The sequence below is a fragment of the Harmonia axyridis genome, chromosome 4 (assembly GCF_914767665.1).
Source record: "Harmonia axyridis chromosome 4, icHarAxyr1.1, whole genome shotgun sequence".
NCBI classification, from domain to species: Eukaryota; Metazoa; Arthropoda; class Insecta; order Coleoptera; family Coccinellidae; genus Harmonia; species Harmonia axyridis.
Genome location: NC_059504.1, coordinates 20,305,473 through 20,330,993, shown reverse-complemented (window position 1 = coordinate 20,330,993; position 25,521 = coordinate 20,305,473). Strand labels below are relative to the sequence as shown.

At 31.7% G+C, this 25,521-nt stretch overlaps 3 protein-coding genes and 1 non-coding gene across 4 annotated transcripts; 2 read left to right on the top strand and 2 right to left on the bottom strand.

Annotated features, from left to right (window-relative positions):
• The first annotated feature begins 1,116 nt into the window (after positions 1-1,116).
• Positions 1,117-2,622, top strand: LOC123677441 (ankyrin repeat domain-containing protein 18B-like). Its single transcript, XM_045613950.1, has one exon. The coding sequence runs from the start codon at positions 1,231-1,233 to the stop codon at positions 2,383-2,385; it is 1,155 nt and encodes a 384-aa protein (XP_045469906.1). The 5' UTR covers positions 1,117-1,230; the 3' UTR covers positions 2,386-2,622.
• Positions 2,623-9,815: 7,193 nt separating this feature from the next.
• LOC123677442 (inosine triphosphate pyrophosphatase) lies at positions 9,816-10,610 on the bottom strand. The gene is made up of 2 exons (XM_045613951.1): positions 10,122-10,610; positions 9,816-10,066 (listed from the first exon to the last, which is right to left on the bottom strand). The coding sequence occupies exons 1-2, from the start codon at positions 10,471-10,473 to the stop codon at positions 9,837-9,839; spliced, it is 582 nt and encodes a 193-aa protein (XP_045469907.1). The 5' UTR covers positions 10,474-10,610; the 3' UTR covers positions 9,816-9,836.
• A 724-nt stretch (positions 10,611-11,334) lies between these two features.
• On the top strand, positions 11,335-23,630 carry LOC123677440 (Golgi apparatus protein 1). Its single transcript, XM_045613948.1, has 8 exons — positions 11,335-12,781; positions 13,592-13,938; positions 16,596-17,322; positions 18,253-18,438; positions 18,748-19,008; positions 21,636-21,906; positions 22,836-22,942; positions 23,036-23,630. Exons 1-8 carry the CDS (start codon positions 11,618-11,620, stop codon positions 23,198-23,200), a joined length of 3,228 nt encoding a protein of 1,075 aa, XP_045469904.1. The 5' UTR covers positions 11,335-11,617; the 3' UTR covers positions 23,201-23,630.
• Trnaa-agc lies at positions 16,333-16,403 on the bottom strand. The gene has a single exon. It is a non-coding gene; the product is annotated as a tRNA-Ala (tRNA).
• Positions 23,631-25,521: the final 1,891 nt, after the last annotated feature.

The following is a 25,521-nucleotide window of genomic DNA, read 5'->3' as shown; positions in this document are numbered from 1 at the left end:
ATTTAATTAACCATATTCGCATATTCGATAATATGTTATATTTTCTTTTTTTTTCTTGTTCATCTGATTCACCGGGATGGCCTATTAGACGTTTATAGAAAACTAATCATAATTTTGAGCTGAAAATTTGCATATTGGGGTTTGAGACAATAATCTTTCTCCCTAAAATATTTTCAGGTCTCTACAACTTCCGGTTACACCGGAAACAGACTACTAATTACTTATTTCAAATGGCACACCCAGTATATTATTGCATCATTAGATAGCTTTTTTTTATGACAATTTCGGCAGAAATAGCTTTTTTTAAAAAAAAATTTTTTTTCGATTCTACAAATACGTAGTATTATGAAACTCTTTGCGGTTTAGACCAAAAATGTACAGGGTGTCTATAAGTAGATCATGAACTTGGACAACTCAAATTCATCAAAACTCATAATATTTTCAAATTAGAACCTATATTTTTTTTTATTTCAGTCGATTCAGTATTCACTTCAGGTATAGGGTTTTCTCAAGTAAATCCCACTATTTTTGTACGTAGAATCGACTGAAATAATAAAAAATATAGGTTTTAATTTGAAAATCTTGAGTTTTAATGAATTTGAATTGACCAAGTTCATGATCTTCTTATGAACACCCTATACATTTTTGGTCCAAACCGCAAACAGTCTTATAATAACACGTAATTGCAGAATCGAAAAAAAAAATGTTTTTTAAATAAACTTTTCCTGCCGAAATATTCGAAAAAATATGGGTCCTCATCGCTACCATTTTCAGGGAGAAAGATCTTCGTCTCAAATCCCAATCTGCAAATTTTCAGGTCAAAATTATGATTAGTTTTCCATAAACGTTTAATAGGCCATCTCGGCGGATCACCCTATTATCTTCTCACTTAGTATAACTAATTATCATTTCAAGAGTCTTCATATTTGTTATTGATCATTAATCTCGTGTTTCTGCATCCTATGCCAACACTAGTTGAAGGCTTTTTTATATTCTCCATTAGACAAAAATGGCTATTAACAATTATAAGCTATAACAAAATATTAATTGATCATACGAAAAATATCATAGATTCATAGATATACTTAATTTACTCATTTTATTTCAGATGTGGATTTGATCATTTTGTTCCTGCCATTCTTAAAAAAATTCTACGATCTTAAATATGAATCTATTGAACATTATCGATTCTTTAGCGATGGTAACACTCCCTTACACATAGTAGTAGCAATGGCAGAACCACACATCACAAGATCTCTTTTAAAGCTCGGTGTCGATTGTGAAGTGAAGAACTATAATTTGGAAACACCGCTTTTCATCGCAGTTGAAGACAACCTGATGGAGCAAGTAAAAATTCTTCTAGAAGTAGGAGCTGACTTCAAAGTGAGGGATGAAAACGGTGACACTATACTTCATAAGCTATGTCGTCAAGAAAAAAGAATAAACTTAGAAATGTTTAAAATGTTATTAGACATTGGTTGTGACATCAATTCAATTGGCAGATTTGGTTTCACACCTTTGCATCTGCTTGCCAAGTTTCACTACAAACGTAAAGCAGTATCCTGTGCCAAATTACTGATCCAAAGAGGAGCTAAGATCAACTTACAAGACGAATCCGGTAATACAGCTCTGCACACATTAATGTACAATTGTGATATATTTAAGTTCATCCCGTTTTTAAATTTACTAATGGAAAGTGGAATTGACGTGAAAATAGTTAATTCTCAAAATAAAACGTTCTTTGATGTAATAATGGACTGCCACTTTAGAAGACGAACTGTTTTGAAATATCTAGTTCTTTTAAATGTCAGTGGAAAGTGCCAAATGGATTTCAACCCTACAAGTAATAATTATATATTGTTTGATTTGGAAGTAGCTTGTAGAAAAGAATTGTACCATTTGGAGTCTCGAAAAATATTCGGATTGGATTGTTCTTATTTGAGAATCCTCACCTCGGATAGAAATCAAATATCCAAACTCTGCAATAACCCAATTCTGAGGTCAACCATGATCACATTCAATGAACAAGAATTTCCAATTTACGGTCTAAGACTTAAAAGCAAATTTCAGGCTGGGTTGAAAATATTTCACGAAGAAGAAAATGCTTTAAAATTTCTCAGTGTGATCTCGAACGGAAGGCTGAATTTTTATTGCATGAAAGAAATTTTGAGATACATTCCAACAAAAGAATACTATAAATATGAAAAATGTCTACCGCAAGAAACTATCGCCGAGGAAGCTTCTTCTTCGAATAAACGGAAGGCCAACCAGTTGGAAGAAAGCGAGAATAATGAAGTAAGAAAAATCAGAAAAATTGTTGAATATAAACAGAAAGTGATAAAGCAAGAAAAAATGAAATTTTTGCAACAGCATGTGAAAATATAGTTATTGATACTATTTTTTCTAGATTATAGGTATTTTTATGAAATAATTTATTTGAATTATTCGATATGTATATTTCTGATTCTACAATTTTGTGTGTTATGTGTATATATGTATATAGATCGCAATATTAGTTATGTTTAGATAACATTTTTTTAAATCAATATAAGAATAAAGTTCACAGTTATAATTAAGCTTTTTCAATTGTTTTTATATTTGTGATTCAGAAATACATTTTGTTCCCAATGTTTTCGTTTCCTTTCCATTTATATTCAGATTTTCTTCTTCAATGATTTGGTGAAGAAATTCAATATCATACCTATCGAAAAGGCAAATCCTAACCTTTCAAATATGCATTTATTTTTTGATGAGCATTTTCGTTCCTTCAAGAAAATTGTTCCAAAAATGGTATTTTTCTGGAAGTTTATTCTGTTTTAATGACTTGTCATAGACCAGGAAGTTTTGACTTCAGATTAATGTTCAGAAAACTGGATTTATATATCTATTGATTCAAAAATTTACCTGTGCAAAAACTAATGAAAAAAATATGATAATTTGAACAAGCGATCAAAATTTTCGACTTCTGTTCTCTGAACAGTACGCTACCTTCTTAGAAAATCAATAAGAGTTGGTAAATAAATACCAAAACTTATAATTAATCTATTCATCAGAGCTACCTTACTGGATCTTCATAGGATAATTTGGATTTTCCTGAAAATTACTATAGAGAGCTGTTTGAAATTTATTCTCGAAATCAATTACAGATACGACAAAACTTCAACAAACGAAAAAATATAGTACTGAACCAGAGTTTTTTGGAATATACAGGGTGTTTCAAGTTCGACGGCCTATTAGACGTTTCTGGAGAACGGGGCCGATTTGAAACCTGAAAATTCGGAATATGACATTGTTCATGATGCTCTATCCAGCTAAAATATTTTCGAAGTTCTAGCACTTCCGGTTATACAAGAATTAAAAATTATTTTTTTCCATTTTATGTCCCACATATTATCAAGACTTCCATTCTCAATTACTCTTCGCTAAAATTATTGCGTTAGTCCTCATAGTTTTCAAAATATTGAGAAAAAACCGTAAAAAAGAGAGAATTTCCTTAGTCACAATTACGTGAATTATTTTTACTGTGAATATCCTATGCGTATACTCAATTCACTTTCTCAAACTAGAATGATGTTGGAATATCGTGCATATCTGGAATTTGAAAAATATCATCACAGGGTGTTTCAAATATTGTGCCAAAAATTGTGAACAAAATTAGATCATAACTTTCGATTTTCAAATTAGAACCCTATTTTTTTGTGTTTTCGTTGGATTCTACGGTGAGAAGTAAGGGTAGTGTCCAAACATGATTATGCTCTTAATTCGAGATCTTATGAATTTATGTTATAAGTATTAGGGTCAATTTCATTCAATCTGTTTCTAGAGTGCGTTTCAAATCAGTATTCTATGATGATAGAATAGTTATTTATAATACAAGTGCAGAAGGCATTGATATTCTTCCACGAGTTCAAAATTCAAAAACGAGCCACGAAGTGGCGAGTTTTGGAATGAACGAGTGGTAGAATGAGCCTTCTGTACGAGTATTATACATTATTTTCTCTAATTCATTGCATTTTCATTGAAATTAATGAAATATTTCCATAAATATATTTTAGTGATTTTTTCATTGAAAAATGTTGGTTGGCAGAACTGATTTCTTTAAGGCAAATTGATGAATTGACAGATAAAGCCGTGGCGGAAAGTTCGGAATACCAACATAGAATAATAAAATATAACCATGAAAACTGTGCGTTTCTGATATGTTCTCGCACGATTTTGTTCTACAAGATGTGGAAGAATGAACGGAATAACCACAGAATTAGAGAAATTAAAAGATGCAATTATTTCAAAATGACAGGTGTACTCATTATTGAAGCTAGAAGATTATAATTTCACGATATAAATCCTCTTTATTCAAATAATGAAATTCTGGATCTATTCTTCAACTTCAACTTAATATCAAAATACCTACGATCTAAAATTTTGACTCTGAATATGGAAAAAACTGTTTTCGTTCCTTTCAGCAACTCTGTCGCATTTTGCCCCACTTTTACATCACTGGTGGTTGACGATCACTGCATGATACACTCAGCGGACACGGTAAAATACCTGGGTGTTGTGTTGGACAAACATCTTAGATGGAAACAACAAATTAACAAAATAGTCCAGAAATTGAGAACTCTAATACAGAAATTTAAAAATCTCAGAAGGTTTTGCGATGCCCAATTGTTGAGAACATTATATCTGGTGTTGGTGCAGCCTCATTTGACTTATGGTTTGCTGGGCTGGGGAGGAATTGTTAAAACTCATTTAAACAAGCTCGAAATAACACAAAAGTGGATTTTGAAAATCATATTGAACAAGCCCTATCGATTCCCAACTGACGAGCTCTTCAGGATTGCCGCTGTAATGGATATGAGGCAGTTGTTTTTCCTGGCGCTTGCGGTTCACCAGAGGAAGAACATTATGTCTGCAAGTTTCAATGAGCATGGTCATGACACCAGAAATAGAGGACAGCTCATATTATTGCCGACCTCATGTGGGACGAGGGGTCAGAGATCACACCTGTTTCTTGCGCCTCGAGTTTATAATGGTATCCCTCAAGTTTTGAAGATTCCTAGTATAATGACTGCATTTAAGAAGAAAATAAAAAGTTGGATCCTGAGTCAGTCAAGACACTTCATAGCCAGTATAATCGACATAAAGAACACCTATAACATACCGAATCAGTAGTCCTGGAGTCGTCAGTCTACTCGTGTTGCACCTTTAATCTGCCGTCTGTTGAGAATTCGTGGAAATTACGTCAAGACTTTTAAACTTGTACTTTTTTTTTTTTTTTTTTTTTTTTAATTCTCACACAAGGTTTAATCCTCCGGGAGCTCACCTTCGAGAAAATTTGATTTCTGTTTGTTTCATGTCACGATTTTTTTTTTTTTCTTTCAATATTTTCTTACATTGTAAAATGACTGTATTTTGTTTTGAATGTAGACTAATCATTAAATAAACATTATTACTATTACTATTCTATATCCTCGGTGAATGCAACAGAATTGTTTCGAGAACTTGTCGAGCATTCAATCAGAAATATCCACATTCACCACCAATTGAAGAGAAGATATTTCGGAAGTATATTTCTGTACGAGCTTTAAACATTATATTCCCGCATTCACTGCCTTTTTATTGAAATTAACGGAAATTTCTATAAATATCTATTAGTGATTTTTGCATTGAAAAATGTTGGTTGGCAGATCAGTTTTTTGTATCACAAATTTGACAGATAATAGAAAAATCCGTTCCAGTCTATTTTGTTCCACGAGATGTGCCGAAAATGAACTGATTTGCCACATAATTAGAGAAAAGTATATCCAGAATTTTGTCATTTGAATATCGAAAATTCAATTTGTGAAGCTTTGATAATGAAAATGCCTGTCACATGTAAAGTAATTAGATATTTAAATTTCTATGGTCATAGAGTATTATTGCGAGTCTGTCTGGAAACATATCGAATAAAATTGACCCTACGTATAACATAAATTCATAAAATCTGGAATAACTCTTGAATTATTGAATTTAAGAGCATAAACATGTTTGGATACTACCCTTATTTTTTACCGTAGAATCCAACGAAATCACAAAAATATAGGGTTCTAATTTGAAAATCGAAAGTTATGATCAAATTTTGTTCACAATTTTTGAAACACCCTGTGATGATATTTCTCAAGTTCAAGATATGCACGATATTCCTTCATTACTCTAGTTTGAGAAAGTGAATTGAGTATACCTACGCATAGGATTTTCACAGTAAAAATAATTCACGTATCTAATAGTGACTATGGAAATTCTGTTTTTTTCGGTTTTTCCTTAATATTTTGAAAACTATAAGGACTAACGCAATAACTTTAGGAAAGAGTAATTTAAAATGGAAATCTCGATAATATCTAAGACATAAAATGAAAAAAAGAGTTTTTTTTTTTAAATTTGTTTTAATTCTTGTATAACCGGAAGTGCCGGAACTTCGAAAATATTTTAGCTGAAATCATGAACAATGTCATATTCCGAATTTTCAGATTTCAAATCGGTCCCGTTCTCCAGAAACGTCTAATAGGCCGTCGAACTTGAAACACCCTGTATATGCCAATTGAAGTCAAATATCTTGTGAAGGGAAGGTACTATGAGAGAAAAACACCTGTATCTCAAAAACAAAGCGATTGCACACTCATGTTATAGGACTTTTTTACTTGAAATGATTCGAGAAATCTGACATTTTCATTTGTACCTCCAATTTAGGAGCAGCCTATAGATATAGTCAAATCAAAACTGATGTCTTTACAAATAAATTGCAATTTGAATGAAGCACAATAAATTGTACAACACAGCCCAGACAATTAATTTTCCGATGCGAATTACTCACTTCAGTTCTTCGATAAGAACAGTATTGAAATTTTGTGACGGATATGATACAAAAAAACGAAAACAACAGGTAAGTGTATACCGATGACGAATGCAAAATTCACAGATGGTAATAAGGGACGATGATATAATCATTAAGGTAAAAGCACCAGTTATCGTCAGTTTAAGCCAATTCACAGATTGATATTTCTAGTAAATCTACATCGCGATCACCAAAAGATTTCAAAATTTTGATATATTCTCCTCAGAATCTTCATTTTATGAAAGATACAAACTTTATCCAATAAAATTATTTTGAACCAAAGATATAATTAAAATAATAAAATTATAGGATTTTACCCGGTAATCGTCATATCCAACTTAGACCTATCCTAGTATTCGTCACAGCAATGTCGGAATGACCGTCAGTCAGAAAGGATAAGGAAATTGAATCAATAAACTATATGAAAAACAGACAATCATCGCAAAAACGTTTTATTCTAATTTTTCTTTATTTGCAAAGTGAACAATTAAACTTCTTAGGACTCTTAGAAACTCCAGCGCATATTTCATGGATCCAACATTTGCAGGATAAACATTGTATCATATCTTTCTCAGGTTCCCCTTCACATATTTTGCAATATCATCTTAAGGAAACATTTGTTTTTCTCTTCGTATCCTTACACAGCTTCTTTTTTCCTGCTATTTTCTTCTCGTGTTTTTTGTTTGCACTTTCTTCTCTTTTTTTTTTCAATTTTTCTAATTTTGTCTTCTTTTTCCTGTTCTTTCTTGGAATAATACTGTGCCATTCCATGGAAGTTGCCACGGCAGGCACCTTTTCTTTATTTTTTTTCTTTGAGGATTCGAACTTGTGGTAGATGTGGAAGGCCAATATAAAGTTTTTTTAAAAGGTGTTGGAAATTCTTCCATTATTGTAGATTCTTTTATAACGGCTTCTGATGGTGGTGGCTCGCATGTTGGTAGTTTCCTTAATTTTTCTTGTGAAGGCTGGTTGTATAGTGTTGCAGAAAAATCACTTTCCTCTCGATTTTCCTGTTTTTCCAAGTTGGGTTCTGCCATTTGGAAATTTGTCTTGCTTTCCTAATTGTTTTGATAATATTTGAACGCTATCTAGAAGTTGTTCTTTAGTTACTGGAAAACGAACAGATGCTAGATGAAGGATCCATTTTTCCAATAACATTTCCTCTTCGCTGGATAAAATGGAAGGAGGTCCCATTTTTCTTATAATGGGTGTTTTTCCTCTTAATTTGTCTGATAATGTCATTCTTGGTACTTTGAAAGCCTTCGCGGCTGAATAGATAGACATTCCATTTTCAACAGCCAAAAGAGCTTTATGCATATCATTTTCCGAATATCTGAACCGCTTTGATTGAATTTTTGTTGCGTATATCTGAAAAAAATCAGAGTTCGTCAGGTATAAGTCCCTATAATCGTCATAAGATTTTAAGCTTTTCAATTCGACAAGTCTTTCATAAAACACTATGACGATTACTGATCCTCGTAAACTTTGGAATTTCAGCATAATTATACGAATAAGAGCTAAGTCATTGTGTTTGAACAAAGTTGTTTTATGCAACTTTGATCTTAACGATAAATGTCCCAGTATTCGTCAATTTCGACGGTTACTAAGACATATTCTATCTGTAATGTACCTGTGTTCGTCACACTAGAATTACTATGTTTTTCGGTAGTTTACTTCCGAATTTCATTAGCAATAACGTTATTTGTTACTTTATTCCCGAAATAATCAATAAAAACTTCATTTTACGGTATTGGGAATCTATAGTAGCAATAATAATGTTACCACCTACCTTAACAGAATTGCTTAGCAAACACTGTAAACCGGTACTTTCTGAAACTCGACTTTTTCAACCCTGTTAAAACAACAGTGTTACCCACATTATTGTAACTAAAGTAGATAACACAAAATAATCACATTTTGAATTTTAAGCATAATTAATCACTTAAAAGCTAGATGTCTCTAGATATTTAATAAAACGGAAAATTGTGTAATTGGGACGAATACTAGATCACTGGTTCTTTTACCTTACATCTACAATTCACCTTTTCAGGGCAAATGTATGTACATTTGTTGAATAAAGTCTGTTTATTATTATAATCATTTACCCTACCGATAATATGGCCGTCATAATTATTACGAGCTTCACCTTCGGCAGTCCAGTTCTTCATATATTTTTATCTATTTCTGATAACCACAATCAAAAACATCGATGTATACGAATACATATGACAATTAATGTAAAAGAAAAAGTATATATTTTTGAGGTTAATAAATATGATTTATTTTATATGATTTTTTAATAATATTTCGTAAATCTAAATATCTGAACTTTATGCTGAAATGGCCTATCTTTACCCTCAATTGAAAATTTAATTGTACTGAACAAATCATTATTAGAATAGGGAAATCAATTATTCCTCTGAAAAGAATTGCAAGATAATTTTTTGTTGTGAGAACTTTAGGTTTAACATCTTTCCACAAAATTGCTATTTTAAAACCATATACAGTATTAATTGGTTCAAAATAATTTATTTTATAGTAATCAATTGAATCAAATCATTATTTTTTGATACAACTAAATATTCCTTCGTATGAATAAATTAGGTTATTCCATTTCACTAACAAAACATATGAATGGATACATTCCATCCACGTACGGGCTGTACTAAGCTTGTTTGAAATTAACAACTACATTGACAAACATACTGTATATACAAGAAATTTATTTGTAAGCCACATGGTTATGTGTCTGCTCTGTTTTCCTCTGATACCTACTCTGATGATAATATACCTAGAATATTATAGTTAACTATAATAAAAATATTGAGGACATGTCAATTTCTAAAGATTTAATTCTTTCAAAAATTTAATTTTGCAATGATGATTTTTTCAGGGATAGCATCAAAAAATGTTGTGCTTTTTCATTTGAAGAAACTCACACTTCTCTAATTATATTTCATGTATTTCAGATTTTAATTACATTTGATTCTTTGGTGAAATAATTTCTAAGTAAATCTAAAGCCTTAAATCTGTGAGATATTTTATTTTTCTCTTCTTTTGGCATTTCAGCATAAGTTTGGTTAAAGCCTTCAGGTTGAAAACAAGGATCCCATCCAAACTCTCTAGACCCCCTTGGATTTACAATCGTACCATCAGTAATTCCTTTGAATAATACAACTTCTTCAAGTGCATTACCTGAATAATATAATCGAATGCATCTTGAACGAGTTAGTTTATATTGATGTTTTACCTGAATGATATGCAAAAGTACATATAGCTTGTGCAGTTTTGTCGTCAAAACCTGCAAGAAGTCGAAATAACCCTTCTGGTCCTAGGTTACCTAAAAACCATTTAATATATGGACCAGGTAATCCTTTGAGAGCATTGAAACAGAGACACGTATCTTCTACAATTACTGGACCTTTCACCATTGAACTAGCTTCCAAACATTTTTTTTTACAAATTTCATCTATCTCTCCTTGTAACTCCGGTAAATCAATCTTAGAGCTTATAATATCTATGGGGAAAGACGATCCAAGTATCTGTTTCAATTCTTCCAATTTTTTAGCATTCCCTGTTACAAAAGTAAGACTACGTTTCATGTTTTTAAATAAGAGTTAAATTGAAAAAAAAAAACAGTCTATGAATAGAGAAGTTAGAGAAGTTCTTGTTCTACCAAATTTTCAAAATGACTTATTTGAACACGAACAAAATTATTTTTTTCAATGAGGTTATGGTTATTCATTGCTCACAGAATAATCTTAATTTTCTTTTTCTCATATTCAGCAATCAGCTTATTCATTTAGTGCCCAATATTTTTGGATGTGGGTTGTGGGGCTGTGGGCTTTCATCATAAAGAATCTTACATCATGGCTGTTCGTACTACCATCCCAAACGAATGCGTGGAGCTCTTGCAAAACAAAAGAAAGTATAGTTGCCATACCATCCAACAACAATCGGTTCGGAGTAACCTCTTAGCTTTTAGTGAAGAATTTACAACTTAGATTCTTAGAAACCCCTGACTATGTCTAGTTGCAAACGAAACATCAGGTGAAAAAACCTCCTAGAACACGGCTAGTTCAGACTTCAGAATTTTCTAAGTAGCATTCAATTAAATTATTTCCTGATTAGAAAGGAAAAGTTGCTTTGTTGTGCAATGTATGAGAAAACATTAATTAAATCGGTGAATATTCTAACAAATATTATCACAATAATGTATTTAAAAGGTGTGTGTGTCTGTTTTACAAGACAAGTGTTATCCTGTACGTGTAGACCGTTAATGATTCCTCGCAAGTTCTGCCTTCTGCTCTGCCTCACCTGCCGGTATCTTTGAGTATAAAATAACTAGTAATAAATAAAAATAGGTATTCTATACTCAAAGGCAAGGTCTATAGCAAAGATTAATCTTTGGTCTATAGATTAATAGCTCTTTGGAGTTTGGTTATCCCTATCCTCTGAGGTTATCCTGCAACTACTGCATTGTTGACAGCTGCTAACTGACGGCAGGCTGAAGTGCCCTATATCTCATTTGTTTACGCCGGCTCCTAATAGTGAATATTGAATAGGAAAAACAATTAGTCAAGGAGTTAAAATAATCTTCCAAAAGGAATTACATGAGAACAGCATAGTAAAATATGAAATTTCTGTGTTGATGTGTTCGACTGCAGTTTCAGTTTGTGCAATGTGATGCCAGAAAAATTCTTGATGTCCATTTAAGAATATATCTGATAAATTGAAACTCTAGCCATGATTTTTTCAACTCTCACTTTCATATTATGTATAACCACATCACTTGGAAAATTGCCAAGTCAAAAAGAGAGAAAGCTCATTTTGGAAGAACCAGTCTGCTCTCAATTGGTGAAATATTGTGATAGTAATAATATTGACCAAGGTCCCTTTAGTGATATAGGGACTCTAGAATGTGTACAAAATTTGAGCCCAGTTCAGTTAGCAAATTTAACTCTAGAGTGCCAGCATTTAATATGGGATCGAGAAAGAGAACTTATTTCAAATGATAATGTATTCAAATTATTAGAACCTCATTGTAGAAATGATTTTTCTCAGTTGAATTGTAAGTTGAAAGAAGATAGTTTTTATTTAAAATGTGTTGTGGATAACAAAGAAAATATTCATGAAGATGACTGTTTCAAAGCTGTTGGCCACTTAGAAAATATAGTATTTCAAGATTTTCGTCTAATTCCTTCTTTTATAAACGAGTGTACAGAAGATATTCAAAAACTTAGATGTGGTCGAATAGATACTTACAGTTTATCCCAAGCACAAACAGTTGTATGTCTTCAGATGAATATTCAAAATATCAGTAATTCCTGTAAAAAAGAAGTGCTCAACCTTGCTGAAATACAAGCAACTAATATTAAAATGGATCATGAATTATATATAGCTTGCAAAGAGGATCATTTGAGGTATTGCTCTCAATTCATAGCTGGAGGTGGGAGAGTTTTTCAATGTTTAATGCAAGTAGATCAGGCTAAATTATCATCTTTGTGTATTGCAAACTTATTTAGAAGACAAAAATTAATTTCCCAAGATTACAAAATAAGCAAAGGCTTGATGAGGGCTTGTAGAGAAGATATAAGGAGGACCCATTGTCGTAAACAAACGTCAAATGACAAAACAATTCGTTTAGCTCAAATACTTTTGTGCTTAGAGGGTGTTCACAAAAATGGAAGTAAGTTAGATCACGATTGTGAAAAAGAAATGTTGGAGCATCGAAAAATGCTGATGGCAGATTATAGGCTCTCTCCTGAAATTGTAACTGACTGTAAGTTGGAAATAAAAACATTATGTTTTGGAGTGGAAATTGGAGGAAAAACTATTCATTGTCTAATGGAAAATGCTAGAATATCTAAGCACACCAAGAGGAAAATTTCAAATACCTGTGTTAGAGCTGTATGTAGGAGTTACAATAGTATTATTATTAGTAATTTTTTGTTCAATTTCTCTAATATGAATGTTCTTAACACCCTATTAATATTTAGTTCTGAAATGTGGCTGTAGATCATCAATTAAATTGGTGGTGGGAGCTTTGTGACTTTGTTGAAGTTGAATGTGAGGTAGTAAATTATTTTTAAAAGTTTGAAGATTACTTTTACTATGTATTAAAATAACTACTTCATTGATACTTCCATATTGAAGCATTGTTTAGCAGTCCTATTTTTCTGAAAAACTATTAGTCCATGATCCAAAGGCAGCCATATGTTACTTATTTTCTTATTAACAAAATGTGTAGTGTTTGGCTAATGGGCTAATTTAGAGATATCAGGTATTTTTTCCTAAGCCAGGATAAGTTATTTTATATGAAATTTGTCCTATGTTGATACAGATTAGCAAATTTTGATTAAATTGTGTGCTATATACATAAAAATTATCAGACAGAATTCAAGAGAAATTAACACAATAAATGTACTTCTAACGCCTGATATCTCTAATTCGGCCTACAATTCAAATTAGCAAGAATCGAGTCCTTCACAATATAAAAAAATACTGTCTGATGCTAAAATTTTGTTGATAAGAATATAAGTGACATCTTTTGGCCCAGGGATCTTTCTCTATATTTTTATTGCTTTGTTTTGTATGATCGCAAACACAATATATTTATTTTTGTTGTTAATTAAATAAATGTTGTTTTTAAAAAACTCCAATATAGTATTTCGTGAATTTCAGATAAGTAATGAATTTAGATATAATTTTTTTTTACAGTTGGAGCAATTGGTTAGAGAAACAGATGCAGGTGAAGATTGGAGAGTTGATCCTGTTTTATACCAAGCTTGTTTTCCAGTAGTACAAACTCTTTGTAGAGATATTAAAGGCGGCGATGCCAGGGTTATGTCATGTCTTATGGACAATATCGGTGATGAACATATGTTAGATACTTGCGAAGATGCTTTGATGCAAATTCAGTATTTTGTCTCAAGAGATTTTAAGCTAGATCCTCAACTCTATAGGGCATGTAAAGATCATGCCATCAACATTTGTCATGCTAGTCGATCATGGGCTAATGAGATTAATCCTTCACTTGACAGCCAAGTCCTACCATGTCTCTACAGGTAATATACCATTATAATGTAATTTTAACATAACAGGGATAGTATGTAAATCTATTGATGATTCACTAACTGTGGGTTGATTTACCAATTAACTTGTTGATTGGCATTGAAATCTATTGTAGAACCGAAAATGAATTGCAATTGAACACAGGAATAATTTAATCTTGATAATCACATAGACATACATAGAGGGTAATTCACCAAGATGGCCTATTAGACGTTTATGAAAAAATAATCATAATTTTGAGCTGAAAATTTGCATATTGGGGTTTGAGACAATGATCTTTCTCCCTAAAATATTTTCAGATCTCTACAACTTCCGATTAAACCTGAAACAGACTACTACTTCCTCAGTTCAAATCAAATAGCACACCCAGTTTATTATTGCATCATAAGATAGCAATTTCGGCAATATGCCATACATTGGGTAAAAACCCAATGGTTCATGAGTTAATGGTGGCGAAGGGAATTCACATTTAGTTGAATTTTTCGGCAGAAAAAGCTTTTTTTCGGCAACCGTCCGGGAAGTGAGCACTTCCCGGACGGTTGCTTCTCCTCTGAGAAAGTAGCATTTCCCGGCCTAGTCCTGAAAGTACGTACTTCCCGGACTAGGCCGGAAAAGAATCATAGAATCCATAGCAACCGAGATATCGCCTGACAGTTCATATGAAATTAGTTGTCAAAACTTTGCATGTTTTTTGATCGCAATCGCAATAAAATATGGAAAGCAGCAGCGACAGTGTTATTTTACATGGTTGCCGAAAAAATATTGTACGCAACACGCCCGAAAATGGTTTTTTTGGACTCACAGACTTCCAGGACGAGCGTAAGCGAGTCCTGGAATTTTGTCTATTCGTCCAAAAAAACCATATTTTCCGGACTTGTTACGTAAATTACAATTTCGCAAAATTTTTTCTTTTTTGATTCTGCAAATACTATTATTATTATATTATAAGACTGCGGTTTAGACCAAAAATGCACAAGGTGTTCATAAAAAGATCATGAACTAGGACAACTCAAATTCATCGAAAATCAAGATTTTCAAATTAGAACCTATATTTTTCATTATTTCAGTAGATTCTATGTACAAAAATAGTGGGGGTTACTTAGGCAAACCGTATAACTAAAATGAATAGTTCAAGTTCAAGAGTTATTGAGGAAGAAACTTAAATGGGGAAAAACCGCAATCCTCACTGTGTGGAGTAGTCTGTGACTTCCTGAAAACAGAAAAAACTTGGATAACTTATGATTAGTTTTCCATAAACGTCTAATAGGCCATCCCGGTGAATCACCCTGTATAATGACATGGACTGGCTCTTATGTGACTTCTACAATGCTTTTCAGAGAGCTGTTGTGAAGGATAATAATTAATGGCAAAAGATACGAATTAGCTATAGGAATAACGCGTTTTTTAATTTTTTTTTTTAGAAATATTGAGTTTTTGGATGGGAAGAGTATCGAAATAGCTAAATGGATCACATTTAGGAACTGTATGTGACAGATTTTCATGAATTTCATTGAGTCCTATCTGAAAGAAGATATTTTTTCATTTTCTACTCCAGAGTTTTCAGAAAGTTCAGTATATAAAAAATATTTAAGATGATTGAATTTATATTTTATATCATGTAGCTACAAGTGTAACTAAACTTTAGCGAATCCAAAATTTGGGATAAATAATACTTACAAAAGAACATTTATGAAATTCTTAAAATTTTATATATGTTTTCTGTAGAAAAATAGCCCAAATATTTTTGAGAAATAGACTGAGAAAATATTGAGTGTTATTGGTTAAGAAAGTGGTACTTTTTGTATCAAAGGAGGATATTTCAGGTTTACGTTGCAATAGTATACATCTTCCTTTACTCTGGAGGTGTAAAGAAGTGCGGCGAATTTTATACAAGGGTTTATTATTTTCCCTTTATCATAACTTCAGATCTATGAAGGGTGGGCATTTGCTGTATAGTATTAATTATCATTGTAGTAACACATGTACTGAATATCATAATTTTATGGCTCCTTCCTGCGAAACTTTCGCTTCATAGGGATTGATGTAATAGTCCTCTGTTTTAAAGTGATTACAATACATTTTACGGCTGTGGCAGAAGTTTTTAAGTTTTTCCTCATTATTACATCACCCATTTGTCTCAGCACTTCATTTTCAGAAACCTGTAAATTTTTCAAGAAAATAAACGATAATCTCTGCTTACCCATGACAATTCACGTCCAACCCTTTTTTAGATCTAACAAAACAATTATAAGCTACACTTGAAGCAGGCATATTTGATATTGTTAATTAGTTGTGAAATTAGCACAAGAATTACAACAAACACTAAGTAAATCCATTTGAAACCATTTCATGGCTATCAAACAATTTTTCAATTCTGGAAAAAGTACCTCTTCGAGCGGGACTTGAACCCGCACCTCCGAATCGCTTGTCCAGCACTCTACCACTAAGCCACCGAGGAAGGTGATTACGTTAAAACCATTATTTACGTACTTAGTAAATCATTTAAGAATCAATTATTACCATGAGAAAACACGCACATAATCAATTCTCGAAACCAATGTTTTCCCATTAACTCTTCTCTCCTTGTTACAGTACACCGATATCAGTGGTCTTTCTCTATTATATGTCTATAATCATTAATTTTTTTCAGATATGCTTATCTTGAAGATAACCAACATCTCCAATTGAGTAGAAATTGTCTGCAAGAAGTTAAAAGAGTTATGAGACAAAGGGCACAGAGTGTAGATTTATACCCAGAAATAGAAGAACCCTGCTTGGAAGATTTATCAGAATTTTGCTATGATAAAACTAAAAAAGGAGAGGAAATGATGTGTTTGCAGAAAAATTTGGATAATCTTTCTGAAAGATGCCAAAAAGCAGTCGAAATGTTCACCGAAATTGAAGGCAGGAATGTAGAATTGAACCATTATATTATGAGTCATTGTAGACACCAATTGAAACAGTTATGTGATTTCAAAAGAGATGAAGGTGAAAAAATGGACTGTCTTATAGCCCATAAAAATGATCCTGTAATCAAAGAAAAACCTGCCTGTAGAGCTAGTATAGAACATTTCCAAATAATTTCTTTGAAAAACTATAAATATTCTTACAAGTTCAAGGCTGCTTGCAAAAAGCATGCCATGAGATTTTGTCCAAATCCAAAATCTTTTGTTGATGTGATACGGTGTTTGAGCGAAAAAATCACAAATGATACCATAAAAGGAGAAAGGAGTGTAATACCTAAAGAATGTAGACAACAAGTAAAAGCCCAATTATTTCAGCAGAGGGAAAATATTGATTTCACTCCAAAGTTGAAGGCTGCTTGTGAACAAGATATTCAAACTTTCTGCCCCAAAATTGAACATGGAAATGCGCAGGTTAGAATTTTCAAATCATATTTTTTTATGAAATTTCATAAATTCTGTAGAGTTGATTTTTATCATGTGTTTAACGTAAGATGAATACAATCATGGTGCAGTGTTGTTTTGGTAACATGACATATATTTGATAAGTATATCTAATTTTTTCAGTGATAAAGATCCATTGAGCATCCAAATAACTTATATAATATCCTTCATTCTATTATGTAATTTTGTCAAGATCTTCTCTCTTTTTACATATCGGGAAAGAAAACTAAGAACTGTAGTTGTGGCGCTTATCATGCTACAATTTAGTATTTGCCACTATTTTACATGTTTGTTAACGGTCGTTATTTATATTTTCTTAATTTATGAATTGATGAAAGGAAGCTTTGTGGTGGAACTTTAAAATTAAGGAACCTCTATTTATGAGATATAAAAATATCACTTTGAATAGTTTTTCAAAAATAATTTTGTTTAAGTTGATATTTCAACTTTTTATCTATTGAAGTTGAAAAAGTGAATGTAAATTAAGTACCTTTCATATTATTAAATTCCTAAATATCAAATGAGGAACTGGCTCAAGGTAGCTTCGTTATCTGTATACACATACAGGCGAAGAAGAAAACAGAAGAATTAAAATTTTATTTTTATACCATGCAATCAAGATGAAATGAAAGTTATTGCTGACTCTCAAGCCAAAGTGCAGGTTATATTAGGTCCATATTTCTTTTGAGTTTTTTTTTAGCAATAATGAAATTTCAGCAGTGGTGTATAATCAGAAAAAAAAGTTCTTTTTTTTTTTCTCGCCTGTGGTTAAATACCCTCGCAAACAATTTTTGTAACCTCCTATTCAGCATCTTTTGATTAGACAATAAATAACTTCAGAACTCATTGACTGATATTACTCTATAATACTTTTCCCTATGATTTTTTGTTTTGTTTTAGGTATTAGAATGTCTACAGTCAGTCTTCAAAAGACTATCAGAAAAATGTGAGAAGGAAGTGTTTAAAATTAAGAAACAAGAAATTTCAGATAATTCTGTCGATTATGCATTGATGACTATGTGTGCCGATACCATAAATATCTTCTGTCCACATCATGACAAGGACAATGTTCTTGAATGTTTGAAAGTAAATACCTGATTTCATTAATATATCTACCAGAAATTGTTATTCAATAATATTGTGCAACCGAAATAAAGATATTTAGATATATCCTCATTTAAAAGCATGTAATAAAATAGTCAAATTTAATATTTGAAATTTATATGACGCATTATAAGGTTTTAAATTGAAAAGCTTGTAATTTTCTATTTGGGTCCTATAGTTTTCTAGTAAAACACTCTTCATCAAAGAAAATGGCAAATTCTATTTTAATCATAGCCTACATAAACTATTTAAAGATGCATCTTTATGGTATAATAGTATTTTCTTTTTTAGAAAAATAAAGACGAACCAGGCTTTAATAAGAAGTGCCGTATCATCGTTCTACACAGAATGGTTGAGCAAGATACTAATTATAACCTGAATCCATCTCTCCAAGAACATTGTAAAACAGATATGAATAAGTTATGTAAGAAAGTTGTGAAACATGATGCAGGCTTTTATAATAACACAATGGATTGTCTCAAGAAAGCATTCAAGGAATTCAAACTCTCGGAAAAATGCGAAAAGGAGATGGCTCATATTCTGAGAGAACAAGTATGTAAATGAAACAAGTTTATTATTCTGTTGGGTAATATAAAAAGCAATTTCAAGAACATCAGTTAATATGTTCAACTGTCTAGGTTATGCAACAATTACACTGAAAAGGATTACATACAGTCCATTCAGGAATTATTGACATCGAAGTAGGCCATGAACGTCTAGTCGCGGCTTTATTTCTAGTTACAAAAATATCACTAAAAATTGCTATGATCCATCATAGAAATAATCAGTTTATATTATTTTCATAATTTTTCTATTCCAAAGATCCCAAATTTTCTAAATTACGAAGGGGCGCATACAGTCATGATTTTATAAAATGGAATTCAGGTTCTATAATGTGAATATATTGGAATGATATCACATTTCAAGGAAATCCAATGAAGAGATATCAATTCCTTAAAGAATCACCAATGGATGATCCCATTAAATATCATTTAAATATGCATATTCCTTTTCACCAAAGGCTCTTCAATAATTGTTGCATTCTTGATGGGCACTGGATACCATCCTACTTGCAAAATTCTAATCATATAACTCATATGGATCATTTTAACTGTGGTGTCTAAACTGGTGAAGAAAACAGAAAAAACTGGTTGATAAATTTAAATAGTGTAGCTAAGTGAATGAAAGAGCAATATCATAATAAGACAGAAATAAAATTCAAATAATCCATTTAGTATATGAAGATTTTTAACATCACAGTTGTACTGTAACTTTCAAAATTGGAACCAATTTATCAGTCGATGTGTAAATTACTTTCTAAAGTCACTATTTATTGAAACTGTTCATGACATGAATGATTGATAAACTTGTATGAAAAATATAGATACTATTTGTACACTCAAGTTTTCTTTTTTTTATTGAAATGTTTTTATACTATTTACAATTAAATTACATGAATCATTTTGAAATTTTATTGCATTCTTTTATTATCATTAAGTGGTTGAAAGGTAAAGAAATTCTTAAATTTACTCTTCTGAATATATTTTTCAATTGAATACTCAGTAAAAATTCTATAAAGCAATTAAAGTTTATTAGATATATGGATTACTCATTGAAGAATAAAAATCAGGTATAACAATACTTAATTTCAAAATAGAAAAGAAATAAACTATATATGCAATGCCAAGACTTCGTTTACAGATCTTTTTCATATAGCTTGATAATATAACTTCAGTCATGCTCCATGAATTTTTGAAATTCATCATTTGAGAACACATTATTCCAAATATCTGCTGAAAAGATATTAATTTGGCAACCAAATTATAAAATAATTCTCCCTTCATAGATTTATATAATCCTCATGATCACCACTGCCAAAACAAAACATCCAGGTAAAAATCCATCAATCGAGCATTATAAATAGTGCTCCTTCTACTTTTACCCTTGAATATACTTGAAAAACTTTTTGTTTTCTTACTAGAGTTCACTGTTGAATAAGACTGCCATTTTCAAATATTCAAGTTTCCTCCAGATAAATGAATTTCACATTTTGCTGCAATTATTCTCTGTATTCACCATGAAATCGTACTCAACTTATTATATTTTTCTGTATATCATTAAGAATTTTCTTTTTATTAACTGTTTTGAACTTGTAACCAATTAATTTTATGTAATGTTGTCTTTGACTTATTAAAATCCAGATGCCTTTTAGTCAAATTTTATCCAGACTGATATAACAATCATTCAATGATTCTTCGAAGGTGAAATCGTATTGCATAGGTTTTCTTCCACTAATAATCCAGGCTGTAATGACTTGCCTTATTTTTTAAAACAGTACTGTTAGAAAGATTCGAATAAATTGATCAATGTGTGTTTGAAATTGATACAACTTTTCAGTTTCAAAATTTCTTGGAACAAAACCAAAACACAAACAAACTGAACAATCTAACCTCCTGTCAATGACATTTCCAATGCCAACCCGAAATCTGCAATTCAAAATGTTACTGAATGCGCCAGTACCAACTTAATTTCGATTTTCCACAGCCACCCGGGATGTCAATAATTCCTGAATGGACTGTACATGAGTTTCAGAATTATCAGGGCGATTAAAAGTCTTCTTCTTCTTCTAGTAGATGTTAAGGTCTGTTTGTTGCTACCACTTTAAGGTCCGGCTTCCTGGAAGATAGAACTCCAACTATCTTTTCATCTTTTGTGTGGTCTTCCTAATGTATTTCGGCCTGCTGGTTTTCCACCCTTACCAATGTACGCTAGTCCATTCGTTTTACGTGGTCTCGCCAATTTCTTCTTCTCTTTCCCATCTCACTATATCTTTCACTTTACAAATAGATCTTAATGTTTTTCAGAATTTTCATCTCCACTGTTCTTAGGATGCTCTTCGTTCCATTCATGGATATTAAAAGTGTTAGACCCTAAAAGAATGATCATTATTATTACTATTAATATTATATTATTACTATTATTCTTCCTTTTTCTGATGATCTCTAATTCTGATATCTCCATCCTACATTTTAAAAATATAGGGTAAACTATGTTTTAAGTTTTATGTTTTTCTATCCAGACTTTCCTATGCCTCTGTTAGACAAATGCTGTATTTAAATTTCTGATGAATCAAACATGATTGTATTCCAATCAGACTAAAAACTTTCACCAATTTCAAGGCTCTAGATATCAACCTCAATCCACTTCTGAGAGCAGTCTGCAAAACAGAATTGGATACAGTGTGCATATTGGGTGAACACGATAATATCGAAGAATGCTTGAAGAAAGCACTTATAGCTAAAAAAATACCAACACCAATGTGTCAGAATGAAGTTGCGAATATGATAGAAGAATCTCAAGCTGATATCCAAGTGGATCCGCCGTTGCAACAGGCGTGTTCAGTAGATTTGATCAAATTTTGTGGTGAAATTCCTCAAGGGAACGGCCGGCGTGAGTATATCTTTTAGAAATTAGTTTTTGTAAACATGATAAACCTTTTAATACACTATATCTTTTTGGTGTTTACTTCTGAGCGAGACGGTTCGTGCTTGAAATACACATGCCTTCAGGCCTGTTTTTGAAGCCTGTGTCAGGTATGAATTCAACAAAACTTTTCTCCTGGAAATGTCAAATTACAAGTTGATCAACACATTTTTTATCTCTTTGACGTGAAAATTGAAATGAGGAAGGAGTAAGTTATAAGTAATGCGTTTTATAATTTCAATTCTTGTTTTATCATTCAGCTCAGAAAAAGACATGAAGGGTATGGTCCGTATATCACCTTGGTTACTATAGTTAGTAAGTTGGTGGCCCGTATATGTCAAATTCCTCAAAATTCGGTAAGTTATCTGTCAGCGGAACAACCGAACTTTTATTCTGGTTAAGTTCGGTAACCACGCCCACTCGGGTTGGTAGTTGTCATTTTAATTTTCAGATTATTGTTTATGAATATTTTCCATAACTTTTAACACTCAAAAACTTTATAATTTTAATTATGAAACAAATACCCTTCAGAGCCATTAATAACTATTAGTTATTTACAAATTAAAAAAGGATCAACCATTTATAACCTCCAAAATTCTGTCAATGAAAAATTTAGTTGACCATTGACAAGTGTCAAGCGGTCCTTAAATACGAAGCAGGTTACCCGAAACATTGAAAACCTCTAGTAACCGCTCTGAAATTCTCGGCGATATACAAGGCCATATTCGAAATTAGGCCTCTAAATTGACATGAAAGGCATAACCAGGGATTGCGTCAGTATTATACTCAAGAATATGGGAAGCTTGCTGCTATATAGCCATATATCTACATACTGTAAAGCATATAATTGAACTTGTGAATTTGAACTTCATATTAAGAATCGTTTTACTTTTCAGATATAAGATGTTTGAAGACATTGAAAGAGAACTCTCCGAAGAAATTATCTACAGATTGCCGGGATATGTTGTCCAAAAGATTGGAAATGTATGAAAATGCAGCTCAGGTAATTATAACAGAAAAAAACCCTGGCCAATTTGTTTACAAGAGTTTGTTATTTTGTGTTTTATACTAATTTATGCATCAATATCATTTTCAGGTTGCTCCACCTGAAAATCTTCATCAACTTTACTACCAAGTTGTGACTTCCCCTTCGAAGCATTATTTTTATTTAGTCATTTTTATGATGATTGGATCCATTTTCGTAGTGGGCATGTTTTGTGGAAGGGTATCACGAAGACACATGCTGATAAAGAATAAATAATAAACCAACGAGTTTCAACTACTGTTGGAAAACCAAAGTGTTGATATAGTAAGGGATAAGTGAAAAAAGTGAAATATTTTCATACTTTAGGGTCTTAAGAAATTTATAACAATTGAAATTATTATGCAATTTATATTTGAGAATTCGAATTTTCTTAGCATTTATTTTTCGATGGGTCTAAACAGTGAACAATAGTTACGGAATCACAACAAAAACAATTCACAATAGTACTTTCCTTTCTCTCTGATTTAGTTCCATTTTTGTGCAATGTCCAACTATTGCTTACTAAATAGAAATGATTGTAAATGCCGAATAACATTTTATTATTTATTTTGTTTATTTTATTTTTGCCTCTATGGAACAATATTATTGAGTTGTTACTATAAAGGGTTGCCTCTTTTGATAGCCCAATAAAAAGATTTATCAATAACCTCTAATTATTTTCAACAATAATTCCTTTGGGTTAATTTATTTAGAATGTATGCAGAACACAGCTGAGCTATTGATGAATGATGTTAGCTACACCTTATACAGGGTCTTTCACGAGGAACCTCACCCATATTTATACGGGAAACTACTGAACGTATTTTCATGAAATTCAGCACTTATAAGTATTTCACGATGCTGATGAAATCTAAAATATTTTCAAGGCATGCGCACCTCCGGTTTTTCTGGAAATGACGTCAACTTCCGTTTTCCAAATAAGAACACCATTTTTTTATTGCAGAAATAGATTCCTTAGAAAATTTCAAGTTATTTTGATGTAACATTTTTCAGTTTTGGTGGGAAAATTCTCTCTGAGCGGGAAAATTCGAAAATAGAGCTCCGCTGAAACAAGAATAACTTCGAGGTTTTTGAATGGAAAATTTTCATTTTTGGGATTTTTCAAGATGTAAGATTGATGTATCCACTTTAAAAATCGAAATCGCGATTCATGATACAGGGGGTGAAAAAATCGCTTTCAAAGTTAGGGATGACAAAATCGTGAAAAATCAATTTTTTCAAATTAGAACCCCATTTTTTTATGGCAGATATTGAATCTACGTTAAAAAATAATGTGAGTGTATGCATCACACCCTCGCCCTAAAGTGAATATTTTCTGAGTTATTCACAAAAAACTGTTTTTCGTCTTGAATTTTCAGCTATTTCTTTTCCCTTCACGCCAAAAAGATGAAATTTTCAGGAACTGTTACTTAAACCATGTTTTAGATTTTACTACCCTAATATGCAAGAGAAAAAAGTTACAGGTTGTTCCTAAATAGATGGTGAATTTTGATTCGAATTTGTATCGGAAACCTCTTTATTTCAACTAATCTGGGTCGGTCAGGAAACCTCTCAATGAACAGTCGAATCGTTCTATCTACAACTTTATTACATTCTCCATGAAGTAGAATGAGATTTAAATAACCTTCATTGGTAAAATTAGGCATAGTGATCGATTTTATAACTTAATACGAATTATCACCAAATTAATAGTAAACACAAAATGCTACTGAATAAAGAGGAATTTGGCAGATGTAATTAATGATATCTATCATTAAAAAAAAAGAATGTAAAACATGGTAAGTTTTTGCATATGGTTCATAAAGAATTATTTATTTATCACTGGAGAGAAAACCGATGGCCGATTAGTTGAAATAAAGAGGTTTCCGATACAAATTCGAATCAAAATTCGCCATCTATTTAGGAACAACCTGTAACTTTTTTCTCTTGCATATTAGGGTAGTAAAATCTAAAACATGGTTTAAGTAACAGTTCCTGAAAATTTCATCTTTTTGGCGTGAAGGGAAAAGAAATAGCTGAAAATTCAAGACGAAAAACAGTTTTTTGTGAATAACTCAGAAAATATCCACTTTAGGGCAAGGGTGTGATGCATACACTCACATCATTTTTTAACGTAGATTCAATATCTGCCATAAAAAAATGGGGTTCTAATTTGAAAAAATTGATTTTTCACGATTTTGTCATCCCTAACTTTGAAAGCGATTTTTTCACCCCCTGTATCATGAATCGCGATTTCGATTTTTAAAGTGGATACATCAATCTTACATCTTGAAAAATCCCAAAAATGAAAATTTTCCATTCAAAAACCTCGAAGTTATTCTTGTTTCAGCGGAGCTCTATTTTCGATTTTTTTTTCGAATTTTTCCGCTCAGAGAGAATTTTCCAACCAAAACTGAAAAATGTTACATCAAAATAACTTGAAATTTTCTAAGGAATCTATTTCTGCAATAAAAAAATGGTGTTCTAATTTGAAAAACGGAAGTTGACGTCATTTCCGGAAAAAACGGAGGTGCGCATGCCTTGAAAATATTTTAGAT